The following is a 25,040-nucleotide window of genomic DNA, read 5'->3' on the forward strand; positions in this document are numbered from 1 at the left end:
ATCATCCATTTATTCTTGAAAGCAACCAAAAAGATATAGGGAGCAGTAGTTAAGAAACAGAAAAATTCCGACTCACGCAGAACTGCTGAAAATCGCCTATGTTGACGTATTCTTCAATACAAGCTGTTTTCTGCTGACACTTTTTTTTTTCTTCCTATGGATGTTCCTCTTAGATTTGAAGATGATCAATTTTCCACAAGGCTTGCCATGATGTTTCCTCAGAGCTTAGGTTTTTACATTTTAATTCATTCGACAGCTGTTCTTGACTTGGAACAAGGCCTGCTGTGTTCACAATTCAGGGCCACCGTTTTCTAGCTGACAAGCCTTACTCAAATACCAACTCCTCTCTTTTTCCTGCTTGGAGGAGAATCACTGGCAAAAAAACAGTCACTGCTGCTTCCAGGGAAGCCTGGGATCTGTCATTAACTTGCCTTTCCCTTCCAATGATGCTCATTTTGGGTTGTCTTCACCCACCTGTCCCCTCCTCACCCCACCTCAGAGTCTGAGACAATGAACTATGGTCATCTCTCCGGAAACTTCTCGTTCTGCAGTCCATCTAGGATCCCATTTCTCTTCCAAAGTCCAACTCAAGTTTCATATTCTTAGCATCCCCAGATTGATGAGCAAAGTTATCTGAGGTTGGGAAACTTCAGCTTGCTTGCTGGCTCTGCTGGCTGTTAGCTGTGCTTTAAAAGAAGAGCCAGGCCCTCTCAGTTTTATTGTTAACTTTTACTGTACTCTTCCCACCCAAATCGTCCCTTTCTTGAGCTACTTGTGTAATCTCAACTGGACTTTAGTAAAGTAAAATTAATAAGTACATGTTCTTAAAATGTGGTTTAAGTTGCAACCTGCTGAGAGCTGTGGTGGTTTTCATTCAGAGACTCAGAGAGGATATGATGCAATACGAGAACAGAGAAACAGGAGTAGCAACAATCCTCCATAACATTGGGACTAGTGGCATTTGGATTCTATATGGTGACGGTCCCCCCCTTCTGTGAATCCTGGAACAGTGATGGTCCCCACATCTGTGAATGCTGGAACAGTGACGGGTCCCACATCTGTGAATGCTGGAACAGTGATGGTCCCCACATATGTGAATGCTGGAACAGTGACGGTCCCCCACATATGTGAATGCTGGAACAGTGACGGTCCCCACATCTGTGAATGCTGGAACAGTGACAGTCCCCCACATCTGTGAATGCTGGAACAGTGACGGTCCCCCACATCTGCAAATGCTGGAACAGTGACAGTCCCCACATCTGTGAATGCTGGAATAGTGGCTTCCTTCTGCCCAGGAGAGGCTTTAAGATGTGGCATGAGTAGTTTGAGATTGCAGAGGACCATGTTGGCAAGAACTAGAACATTCCCTAATGTCTTCCAGCTCTAAGTTTCTGGCATCCTTTTAAATACTCTTACTTTACACAGAATTAGCCCAGGGCAAAATACTGAAGAATGCAAACCCCCTTTCTGTTATCTCTTGAAGCCCAGTTCTAGAAAAACTTTCCATCTAGGGACCTACGCTCTGCGCAATAAAGCGTGGAGGAAGTCGCTGACACCCTGTGTAACTTGGTCTTATGCTCGGCTCTTAGGGGCACTTTAAATAGTTAAAGAAACAACACAGTAATTGATGTCTAGTGGGAAGTTTCCTGCCCTATGATGTTTGAGCCAGCCATCAGGAAGGTGGGCATTTCAGGGCCGACGAGACAGTCTCCATGTTCACTTTGTTCTCTAGTGTTGATTTTTATTGCCTTCATATTTCTATTGCAAAGCTTCCTGCTTAGCTATCAAACCAGATTCTTAATTCAATCCTACTATCATTTGCAATGTAATCAAGATTAAAGAATCTTGGCTAAAGGTGAGACAAACCTTGTTGCTTGTAAACTGAAATTTTGTTGTAGCTGGAGGTGGGTGGTACAGAGGTGAGGGAGAGGGCACTTGGGGGGGGTTACACCTTCTCAACGACTTTGCAAGTACATACGTGGATGTGCTCATTGTTTGAACTAAGATGGAAACATGTTAGCAAAACTCTGTGAGAAGATGGCTGTGAGTCACAGAGCCCCCTTTATGTGTTTTCATCTGCACTTACCAGAGGTGAAGACCCCTGTTGTTGGAACATTTTTGAGTGTCATTCTTCCTTTCTGGGATTTCTCCTTTTTTTGGGACAGCAGAACAGAGGCTTGTGGGACATGTGTCAGAGCAGGATGCTGGAGGTCTCAGCTCTGCGGGCATTGAGCCTTTATTTGCTAGGTCATGAAGAAGTATGGTGAGGAGGGTGTGGGAGACGGAACCCGGAAGGGCACTGGGGCAGCGTGGGCAGCCAGGGCCCTTGGGGAGTGCGGGGCAGCACCTGTTCATACCCATTCTGGAAGTGACTGACTTATAGCTCTGCACTCTTCAGTACAGTCACTGGTGAGGAGGGAATGCTGGACTGGAGGTGGAAAATTAAGCTTCATTCCTGCTCCCCCGTCATCAGTTGTGGGGCCTGGAGTAGTCACTTGGACTAGAGCCTCAGTGTTCCCATCTGTAAAATGGAAATAATGTTAACTGCTCGACTTACTTCACAGTTATGAAGATAACAGACATGAGAACACTTTGTTAAACCAAGAAGACTTCTGGCTAAGTTTCCTTCTTATCTTGGTCTTTTAGCATCATTGTTGAATTCTGGTGTTTAGTGATGATGTCAAGTATAGAAGCATGTAGAGTTACTCACTTCAACACCACATGTTCTATTTCAAGGTTGTTTGAGTTGTCGAGCCTGCCCTTTGTATGTTTTGCTTGTTACCCTCTTCTGTGAGGGTGTGGTTTGGAAGCTTTGTTAGAACTGTGTGCAAGGTGGGGATAAATGGGCTCAGACTGAGGGCCGGAGGGACTCTCCCCTGATTAGCAACTCTCCCCCGACAGGGACTCTCCCCCCAATTAGGGATTCTTCCCTTGATTAGTGATTCTCCCCCAATTAGGGATTCTTCCCCTGATTAGGGATTGTTCCTCTGTTTAAGGACTCTCCCTCTCATTAGGGATTCTCCTCCTGATTAGGGACTCTCCCCGTGGTTAGCGACTCTCCTCCTGATTAGGATTCTCCCCCTGATTAGGGACTCTCTCCCTGATTAAGGATTCTCCCTTTGATTAGGGACTCTCTGCTGATTAGGGACCCTCCCCCTGGTTAGTGACTCTCTCCTTGGTTCGGATTCTCCTGGTTAGCGACTCTCCTCCTGATTTGCGATTCTCTCCAATTAGAGTCCTCCCTTAAGTTCACCAAGTTTAGCATACAACTTTTTGTTGTGTCTGGCACATCTTATCAGGCTCTTTCAAGCTCTGTTTGATAACTTCTTGTTTCCTGCTTGTGTGCTGGATACATAGATAATGGAATTCCAGACATGGGGAGATGTATGTGATTATTTAAAAATATATGCTACCCATCTGCAAAACCAAGCTTTTAGGGAAGGTGATAGAGAAAATACAGTGCTCACGCACTCCTTTACTTGGGCACTTACGACATGATGTGAGTAAGCCAATTTCCTGGAGAAAGGGAATGAAGCAGGAAACTTGGGCTTCCTCCTAGAAGTTTGTATGTACAATTTTAAGCTAATTTATGGAATATAGAATGACTCTCCAGAAGAAGCTATGTAATCATTTCAAGGAATACAAGGAAGGTTTTAGAAGAGGGAGACAAAAGAACCCTTTAAGAGGGAAATTTGAACAGCAAATTTCTTTCCCATGAAGGATTCCTTGACCAAGTCATACATCTTTTTAATTGGAGACTGTGAGCTTAGCAAGAGCTTCAGGTACCTAAGACCAAACATAAGACGGGGGCTGCATGGAGTGCTTTGAAATCACCATTATTTATTTTATGGGTGCGACTGGGGTCTGCGGCTTGGTTCCCTCAAGTTGTTCCTGCGGCCCTTTGGGTCAGGCCCCTAGTGCTGCAGAATAGTGCACTACCAGGAGCCGCCTAAAGATGGCAGCATTGGGCACCCTATCTCATTTTTCAAGCGCGCTTCAGGTTCACAGCCAGCTTGGATTTCAGATTGTCACTCACATTTTCTTCGGCTTAATGACTGTAAATATGTAAATGACTCTGTTTTTCTTGTGTGGAAAAGGTCTGATCTATCATTCCTGTTTTGTTTTTTAGCTAATGATTGTATGTAATTATATTCAAATAAAATATTTATAAATCATTACGTATTATTAATGGTATATAAAATTTGGAATTCAGGAAACATCAGCTTTGATGAAAGATACCCTTCAGTTGGGGGAGGCGTTATTATTATTATTTGTTTCTGTTTAAAAGACATTGGTGGCCAAGAATCTATAATTCTCTTTTGCAGGAATTCTTACAAGGCTCAGGGGATTTTTTTTTTTTTTTTCACATCGGTATCTTACTTTTACTCGGATCGATCAGTAAACCTCTTTACAAAGCCCAAAGTCCGGGCCCAGCCCACAGTCCCGCGCCCTCGCCCGCCGGTGGAGGTGGGGTCTGCCGGATTTTATTTTTTATTTTTTAATTTTTTTAATAGGTAGAATATTTCTTATATTTCTGGGGAATATAGTATAGATCCAAATCGGGAGAGTTCTCTGAGGAAAAACAATTATATTTTCTTAAATTTTCATGAAGCAATTAATTATGCTTGAATTCCAAAGGGCCTTTAAGGGGTCATCCGGTTCAGCTTGAAGCAGGCTTGGCATTTAAAACCAGACAGTGGATATGTGCCATTGACCCCTCCCCTTGATTGGTCATTGTGCTCTGCGAATTTTAAGGTCTTCATCAGTATTGAAAATAGAAAGAGAAAAATTACCCTGAGCAGGTTAAGTCTGTAATCTGAATTTTGCCAGCGCCTGAGTTTGGGTGCAGTTCACCATTTTCCCTTCTCTGTTAGTCACACGTGGAGTAGCAAATGGAAAACTGTCTCAAAGCAAAGGTCAACTTCTGGGAGGAGAGTGGCCTGGAAAAGCAGCATCTAGGGCAGGCGTCCTAAACTGCGGCCTGCGGGCCACATGAAACTGTGCAAATTGTATTTGTTCCCGTTTTGTTTTTTACTTCAAAATAAGATACGTGCAGTTTGCATAGGAATTTGTTCATAGTTTTTTTTTAAACTATAGTCTGGCCCTCCAACAGTCTGAGGGACAGTGAATTGGCCCCCTGTTTAAAAAGTTTGAGGACGCCTGATCTAGGGGCCTTGGTTGAGGACAGGGGAAAGCTGAAGGAAACCTAGAGCAGGAGTGAGCAGACGGCCCGTCCAAGGCCAGAGTTTCGGGAAGGACTCCCAGGGGAGGGCTGGGCCAGGCAGCACTCTGAGCACTGTACCTCTTTTCTCTGAGGTTGCCCTGCTCTTGGAAACTCCTTCACCCGAGACACACTGGCTGAGAGATGTAGCTTTGAATCTTTGGCTGAATTGATGCAGACCTTTTAATTCCTGCCTTAAAATAGGATGGGATGGCAAATGTATGGGAATACTGTGTGTATGGAGCACGAGATTTCCTCAGAGGCGCTCTCAGCCTGTTTTGATTTGGATCCTAACTGTGACCGTACATTATGTACACACTGATGCAGCATAAATTAAAAATACACTTAGTAGGCTGACCTACATGCTCCTGGCTGGCTGCAAATGTGGATTTTGGATGCTTTTGAGCACGACAGCACATTTTTTTCATGAGCTTCTCTGTATTCAATGTTAAGGCTCTAAGGATTTCACGTCAGGTACAATGAATGCAATATCCATTAGGGAAACCAGCCAGAGGCACCCTGACAAGATGCCGTGAGATTCTAGGTTGTTGTTTTTTTTTTCCATTTTTGACTTTTATTTCCCCATTATTGGGTTGTAAAGTAAAATCATTCACCTATTAATTTTTTATATGGAAACTTTAAAGTGTGACAGATGTTGATATCGAGCTCTTCAGAATCCTAGGCTCTAGATCTCTCAAATGTCGCTGTCTATACTGGTTCTGGGTAAATCTCTTCATCTTCCTCAACTTGACATTTCCTCCCCGTAAAACAGGAGAGTGAACTCACAGGTCACTTCCAAACCTTTTATTCTGTGACCACATATTACTTCTCTTCATGGTGCTTGGGATTATGAAAATATTCCAGAGGACAGACTTGAGGGTTGTATTTTAACTTTTCAACATAGGAGGGCTTGTCTAGAAAGTATCCAGCCGTGCATGTCCCACTTCTCCTGGTACACAGCTGGATTCTTTCTGGATAGCCCTTCTACATTCACATCTCTTGTTTCTGCTCATGGGGCCTCTGTGATATTGACTTCTCCCACCCTCCTGCCATCACAGGCCACAATCATATCCTCATTCACGCACCGCTCCTGTCTCTGCTGCCTCTGCCTCCCGGCAGGTCTCTCTGCCTCAGCTCTTATTCTCTGGAGTGTGATCCTGCACTGCCACGATCTTTTGAAAGCTACATCAGAACATGTATTTTTCCTGCCTAAAACCTTCCAGTGACTTCTCATTGCTCTAGAAAATGCAAATCTATTTGTGCCCCAGGACCTTTGCACTTGCTATTCCTTCTGCAGTAAGCACTTCCCTCCCCAAATCATTGCACATCTGCCTTTTTTATGTCTCATTGAGCACCTGTTACAGCTGAACTATCACCCTGTCATAGAGGCCTTTCCTGGCGACTCTATGTAAAATAGTTAAAACCCCTGCTTAATATCTGACACCTTACATGGCTATATTATCTGCAGAACATCTTCCACCTGAAATTACCCTGTCTGCTGATTTTTACTGTTGTTCTTGCCTGTGTCATCCCAGCCCCATATTCATGGGATCACAGCATTCACTGCCTCTCTGTGGGTCCTTTCCTGTCCGGAGCAGAGTCTGTCCTGTAACAGGTGCTCAAGCTGTGTTGGTGCAATAGATGAATGAGTGACTCGATGGGTGTCACAGGCAGGAAACTACAGCCTGGAGAAGCTGTAGTCATGTAGCTAAAAAGCCAAGCCCAGACGAGGACTCAGGCTCCTTCTATGTTCCCCTGCTCCGGGTGGTGCTGGCATGCACAGCCCTCACTTCATCCACCACGTACGCACTGAGCTCTTACTGTGCTTTAGATGCTGTTCTAGATCTGTGGTTCTCAGCCAGGGGTGATGTTCCTCTGGGGACATTTGCCAGTGTCTGGAGACATTTTCGCCTGTTACTATAGGTGTGGGAGATGCTAGTGGCACTAGAGCTAGAGGCCAGAGATACTGCTGAGCAGCCCATGGTGTTCAGGACGGCCTCCCACAGCAAGGACCGATGTCACCGGTGCTGGGGGGTGGCACAGCCTGGTCTGGGTGAACAGAGACAGACGTGCTGTGACGGAGTTTATAGTCTAACATGGGGAGGCAGGTGGTGAACAGTATATGTCACACATGGAGAAATTCCAGGCTGTGTCATCAAGTGCTGTGACAGAAAGAAAGCAAAGGTAGAACCGAGTGAGGAGGAGAGAGGGCAGCGCCGGGGCGTGAGGGGCAGGGAGGGCTGTCATCTGGCTGCTTTGGAAGCTGAATCAGGAAAGGAAATTTTGCCTCTGAGGGTTAAGCTCCATAACCTGAAAATGTACAGTCCTTTAAGTCTAACCCCAGGCTGCCGAGCATTGGACCCCTCAATTTAGAAATATCCTCATGGTAAAAATAAAAATTATATATATATATCTCCCTCCCGAAGCAAGGGACATCGTAACCTTCAAATAAAAATAAAACAAACTGCCATGGGCTAGAAATAATGATTATTTTCTGCCCCTTTTCAGGAGTGCTGAAATTTTCCTCTTTCTCAACCCTCCAGCCCTTGATCATCACTAATGCAGGGCAATGTTAATTTGATGCAATTCCTGTTGCTTATTGTCAGCCTCTCACTTTTCTCTCAGAGCAAAAATAGCGTGACTTCAGCCTCTCCCAGTATCATCAGGAGTTTTTTCTTTGGTCATGCAGATATTTCTCTGTCTAGGACCATTTCTTAAACCCAACAGAAGCAAATGTAGATGTTAATCTCCGGAGGAGGGGGTGGGAGCTGATGCTAATAGTCAGGCCAATGAGGTGGCTTTTTATATTTGTGTATATATGTCTCTGCACACACACACACGGTCTCCAACTTCATGAAGGATCAGTGTATGGTTTCTCAACTTCAGGATGGTGTGAAAGTGATGTACATTCAACAGAAATCATTCTTTGAATTTTTAATTTTGGTCTTTCAAACACTTTTTTATAAGGTTGGCTTTGTGTTAGGTAATTTTGTGTAGCCCTAGGCTACAATGTCAATGTTCTGAGCATGTTTAAGGTAAGCTAGCTAAGCTATCATGTTTGGGTTAGGTATATTAAATATACCTTCAACTTGGGATATTTTTTTCAACTTGCTGAGTTTATAGAGTTGTAACATTATTGTGTATCAAGGAGGAACTCTGTGTGTAAGTACACACAGATACATATATAAATCTATGCATTCATATACATACCTTTAAGATTTCACTAAAAATTATATTAAAATTATAGTTTTAGGTTAGGCATGGTGGCTCACACCTGTAATCCTAGCACTGGAAAGCTGAAGTGGGAGGATCCTTTGAGTTCAGGAGTTTGAGACCAACCTGAGCAAGAGTAAAACCCTATCTGTGTTAAAATAGAAAAATTAAATTAACTGGGCGTTGTGGCAGCCAATGCAGGAGGATTGCTTGAGCCCAGGAATTTGAGGTTGCTGTCAACTAGGCTGATGTCATGGCCCTGTAGCCTGGGTAACAGAATGAGACTCTATCTCAAAAAAAAAAAAAAAATGTGGTTTTAGTTATTTGATAGGCATATCCAGATACTGGCTATCTTGACCTCTCTCTTATTTCTTTACTACAATTCTTTACCAAGCATTGGGACCCAGTAGGAACTCAAACAAATGTTTATTGAATGAATAAATCAAGTGCAAAAATCTTGTTGGGACTATTGGATTCCAACTTGTTTTTCCACGTTTGTATGAACTTATGTCATTACAACACAGTTTGGTAAATACATAGAATATTTTTATGGTGTTATCATTTTGATATATTCATTCATTTCAAAATCTATGTTTTTTATTTTTAAAGTTATTGCAGGGGATATAATTTGACCCAGAGGGTTTCTGAATCCAGGAGGCACAGGACTCTTTGTAGTTAATACTTTTCCAGATACCCTAAACATTGGGAGGGAATAGTAAGCAAGAAAACAGGTTTCAGTAAATGTCTTGATTTAAATGTATTTAAATTGATGATGCTGAGGAAATTACGAACAGTGAACCATTTTATTTGGGGGCTATTTTATTTTATTGAAGAGCTTGTTGACTAGTTCACTGGATTTCTTTTCTTTTTTTTCATTCATTCATTCTTTTTTTTTTTTTTTTTTTTTTTTTTAGTGCTATTTCTTCACAATCGAGTTTGGCCTTTGCAAACAAGAAGGACAACTGTGGGCATACGGAGCAGGGCTGCTCTCCTCCATTGGGGAATTACAGGTGTGAAGCTGTGAATGGTACATCCGTCCCATGCAAACTGGTTCAAGGTCATGGAAAATATTGATTTGTCTGTGCATTTCTACTCACAGACAGATACCCCATAAATATGTAATGCAGAGGACTCAGTACCTTAGATGTGGGTCCTGACCTAACTTTTTGTACTTTATGAAAATGGGTCAGGCCTTTCTGGGTTCGTGGTGTGACTCCTGGGTGAGTAGCCGCATGCACAGGTCGACAGGAATGGCAAAGGTATGCTCAATGCTGGTGACAATGGTTGGCATGAACTCAGTGCTGAAAGTGGCAATGGACTGGGCACAGTCTGACTGACTGAAGTTCACTCCTGAGTGCGGTTTGGCTGCTCTGACTCTGTCACCTCCCAGGCTCCCTTTTTCCACCCCAACATGTACTTCTTCAAGAGGAGTTTGAGGTTACTTCAGCTTCTTCAAAATTAATGCATATTAAAACACTTGTAGGCATATAGTATAAAGAAACAAACAAAATAAATCTATTGTCAGAGAGGAATCTAATGCATGAAATCATGCCTAGGAAATTCTATTCTTTTTTTTTTTTTTTTTGCCTTAAAATGCAGTAAAACAATCATTTATTCAGGAGTTTTGAGACCTGGAACATTCTGACACTTTAAGTATTCTGGTTATTTAAGAATTGCTATTTATACCGCCAGGTAAAAGCAAGTTTTGGTGAATTTAGAATGTGATGTGATGTATAATCTGGAAAGGTTACTAAAAGTAATTTAATCTTTCTTTGGTTATTCACACTAAGATCAGGATTGTGGATTATACCAGAGTTTTTATTTTGAGCATTGATTACCCTTCTATGTGCAATAATATAATTGGGAATATATCTCCAATGTGATTGGAGATTTTTGGTTGTTTATTATATTGAAAGATGCAATTTCACTATAGTTTTATTGAGTCTGCTAATTTTATGACTCCATTCATTCATTCATTCCTCAAACATTTGATGGGGCGCCTACAAGGTGCTATGGACCGTGCAAGGCCCTGGGGTTAAAGAGACAAGTGATAATGATAAAGCATAAGAAGAAAATAGCATCAGCCACCCAAAGTAGCGCGTTTAAATAGACCTCAGTATTTCTGGTGTTCCTGCTTCATCCTCATAACAACTCCATGTGACAAGTGATATTATTGCAAATGAGACACAAAGACAGTAAGGAAATTGTGTAAGATCACGTAGCTGGTAAGCGATGGAGCTGGGGCCAATCCAGGCAGGCCAGGCTCCAGGATCCGAGTGCTTACACACAGGGCTCTGCTGTCTGGGGTCCCTGCTATCAAAGAGTTCGCAGTGCATTCTACAGCAAGAGATGGACAACCATACAGATAGCACGTCGTGTAAGGGGTGACCAGTATGCCTGCCTGGCGCTCCTGAGACCATGCCCGACAAACCCTCCTGACAGGGCCCTGCTGCCCAAGCTGACTCTCGGAGGGGAGAGGCCGAGTAGGAAAAGGGCGGGGTGCGCAGGCCAGTCAGTGGCCAGCAGCGTGTGTAGCACGAGGACTCCTGTGAAAGTCCAGCCTGTTCAGGGAACTGTCTAAGGCAGTGACTTTCAATCAGTGTGCCATGAGAGGCTCTTAGGTGTTCCATGAAAGTTTTTAAATATCATTAATTAAATTATTTTCAAAAGAAGTTCAAAGCACAGTACATATGTTCTTTTTTTTACTCTTTTTTTTTTTGATCAACATAATTTAAGTGTGCTACAGAAGTTTACCTACAGGTTCAAGTGTGCCCTGAGATAAAAAAGGTTGAAAATCACTGGTCTAAGGCTTAGCATGGCTGGAATAGACAGTAATGTTCAAACTAATAAAAACCTGACGTAATGTGGTCAATTTTTTTTTTATTTGCTAAATTCTCAACAAAAAAACCACTGAGGGGTTATTGTGAGTGCAGTGGGGCTTTGGTCACCACAATAGCTTAATGTCATTTCCCCTAAGACCAGGTCCTCTACAAAATGCTTCTCAATTTCCCTGAAAAGAGAGGCAGAAAACGATGTGGCTCTTGAGCTCCATCTATTTACATTCTCCTCAGACAGTTTATGAATTACATCAGTAACAAAAACAAATCTCTCTCATAGCCCCGACTTTTGATGGGGTCTTCTGGTCTGGTTAATGAGGCGTGTGTAGACAGCACTGGGGCGAATCTGTTTTTTCTGTTCTTATTGGTGTGGACAGAATTGTCTGGAAATGGAAATCAGCCAGAAATCTGTACCCTGAAGGGCAGTGTCCGCCATGCACCTTCCGGTTCTGGCCCATCACCTCTGGTCATTAGCATTCTCTCACTCTCAAATTTCAACACCCCAACATCTCTATGATTGCTATGTTGGACCATTTTTACAATTCAGGAATTCTTCCTATGAGAAATACCTTCTGATTGCTCACAAAGAGGACGTGACATGAGATGCCTTCCTTAGAGCCCCTCCCCCTACCATTTCCCTGCCTGGCTTGTGAAGGTGCCTGGTGCCTTGAGGCCCTGCTGAATTAATGGATGCTGGTCCTAGACCAATATAGGAGTAACTTTACCAAAAGCATTGTCATAATTCCTGTGTAAACATGCTCACAGTTTTGAATGCAGTTACCTTTTGCAGTAAAATATTTTGTGCTATTCCAACTGCACCCTAAACATAAGCCCCAGCTGAGTTGCTGGAGGCTTTGGTATAGATTTTTTCCTAAGTATCCACAATTTTCTTCTTCTTCTTCTCCTTCTCCTTCTCCTTCTCCTTCTTCTTCTTTTAGATACAGTCTCATGGTTGCCCAGTCTAGAGTGCCATGGCAGCAGCCTAGCTCACAACAACATCAAACTCTTGGAATCAAGGAATCCTCTTGCCTCAGCCTCCTAAGTAGCTGGGACTACAGGCACCCGCCACAATTCCCAGCTAGTTTTTCTATTTTTAATAGAGACCGGGTCTCACTCTTGCTCAGGCTGGTCTTGAACTCTCGGTGCTGGGAGTGCTGGGATTACAGGGGTTACCTTTTCCTGTTAAGCAGAACATATCCTAATTTTTTTTTTCTTTGAAGACAAAACAAACATGGAAAAGCATGTGAAAGCTAACATAAATTTGAAAACTTTTCTTCACTGGAGTAATGGTGACTCTGTGTCTGAGTGGGGCTTTTCCCCATCTCCCATCACTGTGGGGAGCAATGAATAATGCGTTAGGTCATCTGGAACACCGACTTTTAAAAAATGTTGATAAAAGGATACTTGATGGCCATTTACCCACAGTCCAACTTGCATCTGTCCTGTCACACACTTTCTTTCTATCCTAGCCTTTATCTAACTCTATGCCTATTGTTTTTTCATTTATTATTTGCTACTTATTCATTCATTATATTCAACAAATACAAAATCAGTGGTCCAAGATATCAAGGAACTTAGAGTCTAATAAGGAAGTTTTAAGAAAAGGATTGATATATATCTTTCTTGAACTCTCTTAAAGAAGGGACAGTGAAGTTTGTTCATGTCAGGTGGCAAGGAAATGATTGCTAATTAGTGAATTGGCTGAGTGTTATCTCAAAAAGTTAACCCATCTTTAAAGGGTTCTATTTTTCTATTTTTTTCCCCATGGGCAAAAGTCCTGTCTTCAAGGGCATCCAACCTTCTTATCTATGGTGTTGGATATCACAGAAAGTATCCACGGACCTTTTTATTTGCTAATCAACCTTTCTTAGTGTCTGTGCATTTCCAGTGAGGCTCAAGACAAGTCTTCATTCTTCCAATATGGCAGAAAAGAAAAAAGGTTGGATACCCATGATAGGTCTTTATTAACTTCAGACCAGAGATCAGATTTTTTTGGTAAATAATTTAGCTTTAGCACCTACCTCATGGAGTATTAAATAAATACATGTGTTTTGCTTTTTAAGCTTTGATAAAGCTGATGGTTTAACAAATTACTATGATTATTTTGGCTTTATTTTTAGGGTATCTCTGCATAGTGAATTTATTGTATTGCCTCCATGTAGCTATTAATCAGCATTCCTGAACACAGGTTTATATTTATTACAAGCATTGGTATTTACTACCGCTGCAACAACTCTGGGAGGTGCTCAGAATTTCTGCCAGGATGTGAAGAGGCTCGAGGAGCTTGCAGGTTCTCTGAGGTCATCTGGTTGGTCAGTGGTGTGACTAGAGTTAGGACTCAGTGCTGCAAGCTCTCCTACCTTCACCGGTACAGATGGCTCCCGCTGCCCTTCCTCCTCCCCTTTCTTCTCATGAATCTAGTGCGATTAGTAATGACGGAACAAACACTGGACAGTGGGAGCTGGAAACCATGTCTATGGCTTTTCACAAAAGGATTTGAAGACAGAGGTCATTCCCTTGCCCCTGTAGTTTATTCAAACCGCTGAAACCTTCAACATCTCTAGTTAAAAAAAATGCATAATGCATCATTGCCCAATTTGGCAATAGGAATGTCGATGTCATGTTGTGCTTGGTTGCAGGCTAAGCATTTGAGGGTGGCTCCAGAAACTTTACATACATACCCACGTAATGTGCCTATTCACGTGTAAATGTAAATATTTATTGTTGTTGTGATGTGGGAAAAGTGATAGTGGTGTGAGTGCAGGAGAGTTTACAATTTTTTATTCAGACTCTAGGGCCCAAACTACTCATAAACTTGACTTCACACTTGAGTTTTTTCCCAACTTTAACCAGTCCTAATATAGACAGTGAGAATCACAGGGTTTACGTTTAAAATAGTTGAGATAATAACTCTGTGTCACTGCAAAAGCAGGTGTCTGGCAGGAAGGAAGAATTTAAACTGATGAACCTTGGGCAGGCACTGTTGGAGTCCAGGACCAGGAAGCCTCATAACGAGGGCCACGTTTCTTTCTTTGTGGTTCCAGACCCCTGAGAGAGAGAGGGGTGCCACCAATGGCCAAGGTGTGGCTAAATGGATATGTGCACAAACTGTCCCCTCTGGCCTGAGCTTATTTACAAAGGTGACTGATAGACTGAGCACATCCTCTGTCAGGCACTTTGCCTGCAGTGTCTCATTTAATTCTGGCCATGACCCCAGGATATAGATACTATTAATATTCCTGTTTTCCAGATGAATACTGGAATATGCTTCCAGAGGTGAAGTAGCTTGCCCAGGTCATGTAGTTGGATAGAGATAGAGCCAAATTTGAATGTTAATTCTTTATCTTAATGACCTATAGTCTTAATTACTTTATAATATTATATACTAACAATTGGGTTCTGGAAAATTCATGTTTTTAATTAAAAATTAAAAAAAAAACTTTTCAGAATGTTAGAGGGTATACTTGTTTTGTTTACATACTTTGTTTTTGTACAGATTGAGTCAAAGTTATACATGTAAGTGTGCCCTTTACCCACATAGTGGGCACTGTACCCAAGAGGTGTGAACTTACCCTCCCCGGCTGGATTTTCTTTCTTTTTTTTTTTTTTTATTAAATCATAACTGTATACATTGATATGATCATGGGGCATCATACACTCGCTTCATAGACCATTTGACACATTTTTATCACAATGGTTAACATAGCCTTTCCGGTGTTATCTCAGTTACTGTGCCAAAACATTTACATTCTACATTTACCAAGTTTCGCAAATACTCCTGTAAGATGCACCACAGTTGTGATCCCACCGATCCCCCTCCCTCTACCCACCCCCCTTCCCTTTCCCACTTCCCCCTATTGTTAGGTTGTAATTGGGTTATAGCTTCATGTGAGAGCCCCAAATTAGTTTCATAGTAGGGCTGAGTACATTGGGTACTTTTTCTTCCATTCTTGAGATACTTTACTAAGAAGGATATGTTCCAGCTCCATCCATGTAAACATAAAAGAGGTAAAGTCTCCATCTTTCTTTAAGGCTGCATAGTATTCCATGGTGTACATATACCACAATTTATTAATCCATTCGTGGATCGATGGGCACTTGGGCTTTTTCCATGACTTAGCAATTATGAATTGGGCTGCAATAAACATTCTGGTATAAATATCTTTGTTATGTTGTGATTTTTGGTCTACTGGGACTTGATCAAACTAAAAAGCTTCTGCACAGCTAAGAACACTGTAAGTAAAGCAAACAAACAGCCCTCAGAATGGGAAAAGATATTTGCAGGGTATATCTCTGACAAAGGTTTAATAACCAGAATCCACAGAGAACTCAAACACATCAGCAAGAAAAAAACAAGGGATCCCATCGCAGGCTGGGCAAGGGATTTGAAGAGAAACTTCTCTGAAGAAGACAGGCGCACGGCCTTCAGACATATGAAAAAATGCTCATCATCTTTAATCATCAGAGAAATGCAAATCAAAACTACTTTGAGATATCATCTAACTTCACTGAGACTAGCCTATATCACAAAATCTCAAGATCAGAGATGTTGGCGTGGATGCGGAGAAAAGGGAACACTTCTGCACTGCTTGTGGGAATGCAAATTAATACATTCCTTTTGGAAAAATATATGGAGAACACTCAGAGATCTAAAAATAGATCTGCCATTCAATCCTGTAATCCTGGCTGGATTTTCATTGAGATTTTATGTCCACATGCATACTTAAGTGTTGATCCATTACTTTCAATTTGGTATTTCTTTCTCCATTCTTTTTTTTTTTTAAACTTTTTTTTTTTATTAAATCATACCTGTATACATTGATATGATCATGGGGCATCATACACTCGCTTCACAAACCATTCTTGTGATGTTTAACTTAGAAGAATGGATTCTAATTCCCTCCAGGTTTGTCCAAAAAGATACCAGATCACCATTTTTTCACTTTTTTGTTACGGCTGAGTAGTACCCATAGTATGCATGTACTGTATTTTATTAATCCATTCATATATTGGTGGGCATTTAGGTTGTGATTGTGATTATTATAATCACATCTTTGGGATTATAAATTATACTGCTGTAAACATTTGTGTGCAGGTGTCCTTTAAATAAAAATGACCTTTTTTTCTTTGGATCTATAACTAGCAGTGAGATGCTGGATCCAATGGTAGGTCTACTTTAAGTTATTTGAGGTGTCTGCATACGATTTTCCACAGAGGTCATACTTGGCAGTCCCACCAACAGTATATAAGGGGTCCTGGAAATTCTTGATGTTGAAAAGAGATTTTTATATTCGAAAAGCCATAATGGAGGCTGGTGTGGTGGTTCATTCCTGTAATCCCAGCACTCTGGGATGCAGAAGCAGATGGATCACTTGAGCTCAGGTGTTTGAGACCAGCCTGAGCAAGAGAGATATCCCGTCTCTACTAAAAATAGAAAAACTATCTAGGCCTTGTGGTAGGCACTTGTAGTCCTGGCTGCTTTGGAGGCTGAGTCAAGGGGATTGCCTGAGCCCCCGAGATTGAGGTTGCTATGAGCTATGGATGCCACAGCACTCTATCCAGGGTAACCGAGTAAGACTGTGTCAAAAAAAAAAAAAAAAGGAAACCAGGAAAGAAAAAAGAAGCTAAAGTGGAAAATAAGTCTAAACTTGTACACTAAAGCCAGTTAATTGATAGTAGGGACCCATGTGGATAAGGCCATCCCCAGGCCTGGGGCAACCTGCTATGGCCAGTTTATAATGGCTGGAGTGTAGAGAGGTAATGTTGGTTTGAGTGCTGTATATTTGCAGACTCTGTTAAAATTATATTGCAAGAAGAGCTTTAGAATTCATGTAGGTCAGCCTTTACAGTCCATCAAAGAGGACACTGCAGCCGCCATGGGCAGCTCCACTCACTTGGTGTCCTGTCCGGACGCAGGCACAGCTGCACTTAGAACTCAGGGCTGCTGGTCTTGGTCCTGTGCCTTGTTGTTAGCGCTGTGGATAAACCCAAAATAGCCCTTTTTGAGAGTGTCCAGATGAGAGAAGGTGGCTCTCATGTGCTCCTGCACTTTTAAAGTGACTGTCAGCCAGACTCTGCCATCCTTATAAAGCTTCTCTCCGCAGGAAGTTGGATTAATTTTTGCAGACTTGAGGATATACAAGTGTTAACACTTCAGGAAGGAATCACCACAGATTTTCCTGGGGACATCAAAAAGTCTGGCTCAGTGTTTACAGAGAATTCACTCTGGACACAGGGATGGGGCACAATAGCCAGCTGCTCCCAGGAACTGAGGCAGCTTACGGAAGGACAAGGACTGGACTTGAGAAGCCAATGCCGTAGGGCTTTTCCTCTGGGCAGTGGGCTTCAGAGTCGAGGGAGGCGTGCTGCTATTTTATGCTCCTTGGGCCACACTATAGCATTCAGGGACAGAAAGCCTCCTGGGATGCATAGAAGCTCTGGGCAGTCATCCGAAAGGCCCTGTCAGGTAAATGAGACTGTTGACAGGTGTGATTACCACCTCATCTGATGGTCTCCTGTACTGGCTGCTCCTTCAATTCCAGGCTCTGGTCGTTCCACTGCTGATCTGTGAGTATGATTATTACCCCCAGATTCACTGACAGCCAAGGAGCAACACTGGTTCCATATTTCATTGGAGGAGTGGTCCCCAGCAGGTAACCAGCATGTGACACACACCACAGGCTCCTGAGGACAGATGTGGGCTTTGTTTTTTTTTTTCTGCAAAAAAAAAAAAAAAAGACTGGGCAGGTTTTGAACCCACCACCTCTGGTATATGGGGCCAGCACCCTACTCCTTGAGCCATAGGCCCAGCCCGGGACAGTTTGTGTTTTTGAGAGCTTAAGATAATTAACCTCTAGTTTTTCCTTTAAACACTGCTTTGGGCAGCTGTGATCTTCATTGCCTAATGGTCTTTGCCTCAAATTTTGTTCTGTGAATCCACTGATTTTTCCTGAAGCCTGGGGCAGAGCGCCCTGCCCTCTGGCCCTTTCTTGATCTACTTTCATTCCCTCTACCTGTCAAAATGACTGAATGTCTGACTACCAGTGGAATTGGCAGATGATGAGTTTCTCTAACTCACACGGATTTCAGTTTCTGTTGCTGCCTACACACAGCTGGAGGCCTCTTTTCACGTGGTGACTACGGAGGCTCAGGATGTCCCGTAGAAGCACTGAAGCCCCAAGCAGATGAGTTTCACTTCCTTCTAAAATGTGCTTGTCTTAGCTTGACTCAGTGAAAAGTCTGTGTTTTAAGATGTCCCAAGGGAGCCATGGCTTAAGTGTTCTGCTGCCACTGTACCCATGCCTCTGAAAGCAGAGATGAGAGAGAAGAAAGACTGAGCGCCCTAACCAGCCGCTGCGCCTTCCATGTACTGATGGGTGGAAAGACAAGCCACAATGCGGCTGTTCAGCCAAGCAGAGGGCCGGGCTGCAGAGAAGGCAGCTCCTCTCCCAAAACCACACCAGCAATGGCAAGCCAATTCTTTGCAGAAAAGCAACAGCTCTCCTAAAATGACTTTCTGTTTTGTGAATTTGTTTTTAAAATATGGACAGAGTTCTTGGTCATAGGCAACCACAGTCCCGTGATGTTCATTGCACTGCCTTGAATTCAGCATAAATGCCTTTGCAGGTGCAGTAACCTTCTGCTTATAATGGAGTTGCTCTGTGTGCCAAGAGAATGAGTTCGCTCTGAGCAGCCCTCTGCATTCTGTGATTCATGTAGGCATTGATCTGGACAGAGGAACTCTGCAAGAAAGCCAATCGCACTGCCCTTTCTCTGAGGTGTCAGTCTTTTGGTTCACCGTTGTGTTTTCAAACTTAGGGAGCCACAGATGACTTCTTGGAGGGCTGTAAATCATTCCATACATTTTACATTTGTTGGAGGAGTAAACCAAGAGTATTGAACAGGAAAAGGTTTTCAAAATTTCTCCAGGAAACCTTAGCTGTTAGAGATTGAGAGGGCAGAAAAGTGCTGGGAGAGGAATCCATAGGCTGGAATAATGTCTTCTGAATCATCCAACCCAAATCTCTCATTTGCAGTTGAGGAAATGGAGGCAATCAGAAACCAAATGATTTGCCAAGTTACCTAGTTAGACAGCAGCAACGCCCAGACCAGAGGCCCAGCTTTCTAACTCTCAGTTCCAGGTAATTTCTGCCACCCCTTTCCCCTCTCTCCCAACTTCTTAACTCCTTACATTAAAGATAAGACTGAATCAAGAGGAATAGTTCCAAAATGTAGCCCATGATCACGATCTTCGATGCCTTTAAAAAATAAGAATTTCTTGGTTCCATTAAGACCTACCAAAGGAAATTGAGACCTGATCTGCCTTGTCACAAGCTCCTCAGAGATTTCCATTTCCATTACATTTTAGAATCATCAATCTCAGGTCTATAAAAGGGCAGGTGGCATGTCACAAGAAATGACTAGTGACTTTTAACATTACTGAATTTATCTGGAGAACAGTCATTCCTCGTTTCCTGCTGTTCTTAGTGCCAGTCATGTAGGGAGCGGAACTGAGCTAATGACGGCTCAGAGAGTAATTACCCCAGCTTGCCTGTTTCTCTAATGGGTATAACTATAACTATTAATATTAGCTCTTTCCCCCCGACTGGCAATGTTTATCTGCTGTGTACTGCTCTGCTGTACTTAGTGGAGCGTAAATGAGTGCTTTGCGAGTACCCTCAAATATCCAGGCCCACTCCAGCCTCTGTTGGTACACAGCATCTGGCCTCCAAACGTCTTGCAATAAGCCTACAAATAGTGTAGTCAGAGCCCCAATCACCTCTCTAAGCAGGTAATTATTACTTCTGCCAGTTACGTGAAATTTTAGCATGTTGCTTATAGCAATAGATGGAGGAGCATATTTATGTGGTTCCTGCTTCTATTCATAGCTCAGAGTTAAAATTCCACTTCTGCTGGAGTACAGCTCTGGGCTGTGTCCTTCAGTATCAATTTGGCTGATAATAAATAAAATATCATATCCTTGGGGGGTGCAAATTAAAATTATATTAAATATCTAGATAAGAAATAATAAAAATAATAAAAATAAAAATAAAATTATATTAAATATCTAGATAAGAAAAAATAAAAATAGGTTATTGATGGACTATAAAAAAATATATCATTTCCTCATTTCCCCCTTTAGTACCTAACACAACTAAACAAACAAATAAACAAAATCCTAAGGCCCAATTTATTCTGAGTACAGGAGAGTTCTGTGGACAAGGAACTGGGCAGCCCTGTAGGATTACTGAGTTATTGAATGTGTAGCAGAAGTGTGATGTTGAGGCACTCTGGGGGTCTCGTGACAGAATTTAATGGGTTTTGTGGTGTGTTTTGCAGCATGCCCTTTCTGACAAGGCATGTGTGAAAGCCTTTGACCCAAAGACAACTTGCTTACAGGAGTGCCTGATCACCACCTTCCAGGAGGCCTACTTTGTTTCGGAAAGTTTCGAAGAAGCCAAAGAAAAGATGAGGTAAATTTGCTTTTCTCCTATCTGGAGAAAATAACTGTTAATTTTTCTGGCTCTCTTTCTTCCTGTGACCTATCTCTTGCATCACTGTGGGTTGGTGGTTTATTTTTTGATTCCTGTTTGTTCTGCAGGGACTTTGCAAAGTCCATCACCCGCCCCTTCTCAGTGCACTTCAATCCCTACACTCAGAGCATTGAAATTCTGAAAGACACCAGAAGTATTGAAAATGTGGTGCAGGACCTTCGCAGCGACTTCAACACCGTGTGTGACGCCTTGGACAAGATGAACCAGTACCTTGGGATCTGATGCCTGGAAGCCGCGTTGTCGCCGTGCCATCTTCTCGGGGCCTCGCAGCAATTCTGTCATTGAACGCTGGCGTTAACTGTAGCATGGAGTTCCATCTCTCTATACCTGCTTGTAACTTTCTGTGTAGTATATAAACTACCAAAAGAACCCCAATGGCACCTAACTACTGGTATGACAGAGTGTGATATCTTTAAATGTCTTAAGTAGATTCGACATTACCGCCAGTGTCCCTAACCAGACTGCATCTATTTAAGATTTGTAGCAAATAACCCTCTTCTGATCCTAGCATATGCCCTTCTCTGTCTCAGATTTGAGCCTTTTCTCTGTGCTCATTAGATAAAATGAAGACAGCAGTGAAGCTATTTCTGTTTTCAATAGTATCAGTGTTTTCACAGCATTCTTTGAGACACAACCAGAATGGTAGGAAACTTCCCATCACAGTAGCAAAAAAGTCAATGTTCTGTTTCAAAAATTGTTAACACAGTATTTGAAATGAGATTTAGGTTGAGTATTTATATGATGCAAAAATGTACAGGTTGCATTAACCTTGTAGAAACTGAATTGTGAGAAGTTTCCTGGAGAATTTTGGAAGCTAAGACTCCCAGAAAGGACATTAAAAAAGACTAAACCGTGGGCAGTAAATGTTGGGACTGTGAATTTTATGCTGGAATAAAGTGAATTACCACACTCAGATGTTTAACTCATTTCTCTGGTTCACAGGATGATAAAATCGCAGAGCTGTAAAGATCATTTTTTTGATTTCCAAGATGTGAAAATTGTGTCACAGAGAGGTTAAGTGATTTGCCCGAAGCAGCACAGTTAGTTAGCTGTGCACCTACAGTCACTGTCTATTGCATTTTCCTTGAGATTGCCGAGGCATTCAACGTGGTGTAGTTATGTGCTGTCAGAGGAGGGATACTAATGCCTCTTAAAGTTAATGCTTATCACGAAGCAGGACTTGATTTGTGATCAAGGATTCACAGCAGTGTCTATGTTGTTTCCCCTCATGGCCTCCAAACCAGGCCAGATCCAAGGGAGGTTGTACATTTTCTTTAAGTTTGGGCAACTGTGGGCAAACAGTAGTGATATACCACAAATTTCCAGTGCTCCTTGACATAGAAAATAAAATCAGGTGATTAAATGAACAAATAAAAAACCTGCTGAATGAGTGCGTGAATTTCATCTTCTTCTGCTTCCCTCACCAAACTCAATGGCTGTCCTCTGATTCTGCTTTTGGTAGTGAGAAAACTGGATGTTGGAAAGGGGAGGGAGCAAGAAAAAGGAGAAGATAAGGAAAAGATGACACAATAACACTTAGGAAATTAAAAATGATTACTTGAGTGAATTTTAAAGAGTTTTTTCTAAAATAAGAAATTACATATAATTTTAAAACAATTCATATTTTCATATGGGGTACATTATAGGTTAGAAATCTTTGGACTAAATATATTCAGGAAGAATATGAGAAAGAGGTAAAACATCAGGTACAGGTCAAATTAAAATGAAAATTCGGGGGTGTAAATATTGGTTATTCCCACTATTGGGGATCTTTCACTTCTAAAGAATTCTCAGAACAACTAAATTTTGAGAAAAGAGTTTGGTGCATAGAATGTGAGGGTCACAAAATTTAAATACTATTCTCGGTGAAGGGGACGGTGCCTTGAAAAGGGGGCGGCACCTGTGGTTCAGTGAGTAGGGTGCTGGCCCCATATACCGAGGGTGGCAGGTTCAAACCCAGCCCCGGCCAAACCGCAACAAAAAAATAGCTGGGCGTTGTGGCGGGCGCCTGTAGTCCCAGCTGCTCTGGAGGCTGAGGCAAGAGAATCGTGTAAGCCCAGGAGTTGGAGGTTGCTGTGAGCCGTGTGACGTCATGGCAGTCTACCTGAGGGTGGTACAGTGAAACTCTGTCTCTACAAAAAAAAAAAAAAAAAGCCATGAATGGTAGAGAAATAGTGAGCACGCTGAGTGAAATCTAAAAGATCTAGAATGGGCCGTGTGTGGTGGCTCAACCTGGCATCCCAGCACTCTGAGAGGCTGAGGCAGGTGGAGTGCCTGAGCTCAGGAGTTCAAGAATAGCCTGAGTCAGAGTGAGACCCCCGTCTCTAAAAAAAATAGCCTGGGTGTTGTGGAGGGCACCAGTAGTCCTAGCTATGGGGGAGGTTGAAGTAGGAGGATTGCCTGAGCCCAAGAGATTGAGGTGATTGTGAACTATGATGCCACAGCACTTTGCCAAGGGCAACAGCGTGAGACTCTGTCTCAAAATAAATCAATCTAGGATGATTAAGCAGCTGTATATTTTAAGTTAAATAGATCCATAAATATATGGTTTGCTAGGTCTAGATGACCCCGAATAACGATGTACTTATAAGTAATAAACCAGAGTAACATTCCAGAACAACAAATGCCTGAATTTTCAGAACTAGTTGCTAAATTTTCTCAGAGAAGAAAATGGGCCAAGAAATTCTTAGTATATGCCTTTCGTGTTGTTTCCATAATTTGGCAGTGTGTAGATTGTTTAGACACAAGTCATAGAGTTCCGTCATATTTTCTTTTCATTAAAAAAAAAGGAAACCATCAAGGTTTTCCCCTTTTGTCCCATGATGAAATGGGAGCTCCTTCGTTAAATGTACTTGAGGGAGAAGTATACTAAATTGTAAACAAATTCCTTCACAAAATAACACTTGAGGAGTCTTTTAACATGTGCAGAATCTATTTTGTCTCTAAAATAAGAAAAGAGTTGCAAAGCAAATAGCGTTTCCCACAGATCTTATATAGGTATCATACAAGCGGGAGGAATTACCTGATTCTTTTTAGATTTGTTCTCCATTCAGAATAGCAGTAACCATGGTTTTCACGATGAAACGATGAAATCATGGCTTTCATTTGTTGTGAGCATTTAACATGCAAATGCCATTACAGCTAATGGTGGGGAAAATCCTATAAAATTTAATAGGCATCAAAGGAAAAGTGTTGGCAGAAAAATTCCCTGCATAGAAATAGTGCGACAAGATAATCACAGCCGGCTTCTTGTGATATCAGACACCCACTCAGCATGACCATTTGTCTCAATTATGCCTCATGACTTAAAGCTAAATTAGATAGATCCAAGGGCAATTACAGATTTGAAGACACCTTCTCACTGTCATCTCCACGTGAGTGGTTATTTTATTTTGGCTTTGCTGCTGCCTTCTCTAATCAGTTAATCAGAAATCAACACAAAGTTCCTGGCAAGACCAGATTTTTTATGCATCACACTTTGCAAAAGATAGCCAAAATCTGATTAGTCCGGGTTTATTTACTCTTGAAGCATTTTTGCCTGTTATGAGCTAGGACCAGGCATATAGTGTATTCTTAAATGATTAGCTTTTTTGGCATAATAAGAATGTAATAGAGTGTTTATAAGTTATACCTTTTCTTTTTTTTTTTTTTTTGAGAAGAGTTTCACTCAGTCACTCTGGGTAGAGTGCTGTGGTGTTATAGCTCACAGCAACCTCAAACTCTTGAGCTCTAGAGATCCTCTTGCCTCAGCCTCTCAAGCAGCTGGGACTACAGGCACCTGCCACAATGCCCGGCTGTTTTTAGAGACTGGGTCTTGATCTAGCTCTGGCTGGTCTCAAACTGGTGAGCTCAAGTGATCCACCTGCCTCGGCCTCCCAGAGTGCTGGGATTACAGGAGTGAGCCCCTGCGCCTGGCCTAAATTACACCTTTTAAGAGTGGAGAACTTTCGGGTGGCGCCTGGTGCTCAAAGGGGTAAAGCACCGGTCCCATATGCCGAAGGTGGTGGGTTCAAACTCAGCCCCGGCCAAAAAAAAAAAATGTGGAGAACTTTCACTTATGTTTTTTTGTTTGTTTGTTTTCATGTTTGTGTAAGGGGCATAGACTTGGGCTCCTGTTTTAGTCTCATTTATTTACTGTGTAATTTAGAAATGATGCTTTATGGGGACGATGTATCTGGGTATGTGTGTTGCTTTCTTATGGTAAATGGGCCTGAG

General features: G+C 42.2%; 1 protein-coding gene across 1 annotated transcript; it reads left to right on the forward strand.

Moving 5' to 3' along the window:
• The first annotated feature begins 8,247 nt into the window (after positions 1–8,247).
• LOC128574162 (tryptophan 5-hydroxylase 2-like) lies at positions 8,248–21,047 on the forward strand. Its single transcript, XM_053574829.1, has 4 exons — positions 8,248–8,256; positions 9,349–9,444; positions 20,611–20,744; positions 20,873–21,047. Exons 1-4 carry the CDS (start codon positions 8,248–8,250, stop codon positions 21,045–21,047), a joined length of 414 nt encoding a protein of 137 aa, XP_053430804.1.
• The last annotated feature ends 3,993 nt before the right edge of the window (positions 21,048–25,040 follow it).

Source organism: Nycticebus coucang, chromosome 21 (genome assembly GCF_027406575.1).
Source record: "Nycticebus coucang isolate mNycCou1 chromosome 21, mNycCou1.pri, whole genome shotgun sequence".
Classification (NCBI taxonomy): domain Eukaryota; kingdom Metazoa; phylum Chordata; class Mammalia; order Primates; family Lorisidae; genus Nycticebus; species Nycticebus coucang.

What these genes read in the sequence shown, in the direction of transcription:
- LOC128574162 (XM_053574829.1), top strand. An exon ending in CCTCCATTGGGGAATTACAG is followed by an intron (nt 9,445 to 20,610) that starts GTGTGAAGCTGT and finishes TGTGTTTTGCAG; the next exon opens with CATGCCCTTTCTGACAAGGC. An exon ending in GAAGCCAAAGAAAAGATGAG is followed by an intron (nt 20,745 to 20,872) that starts GTAAATTTGCTT and finishes TTTGTTCTGCAG; the next exon opens with GGACTTTGCAAAGTCCATCA.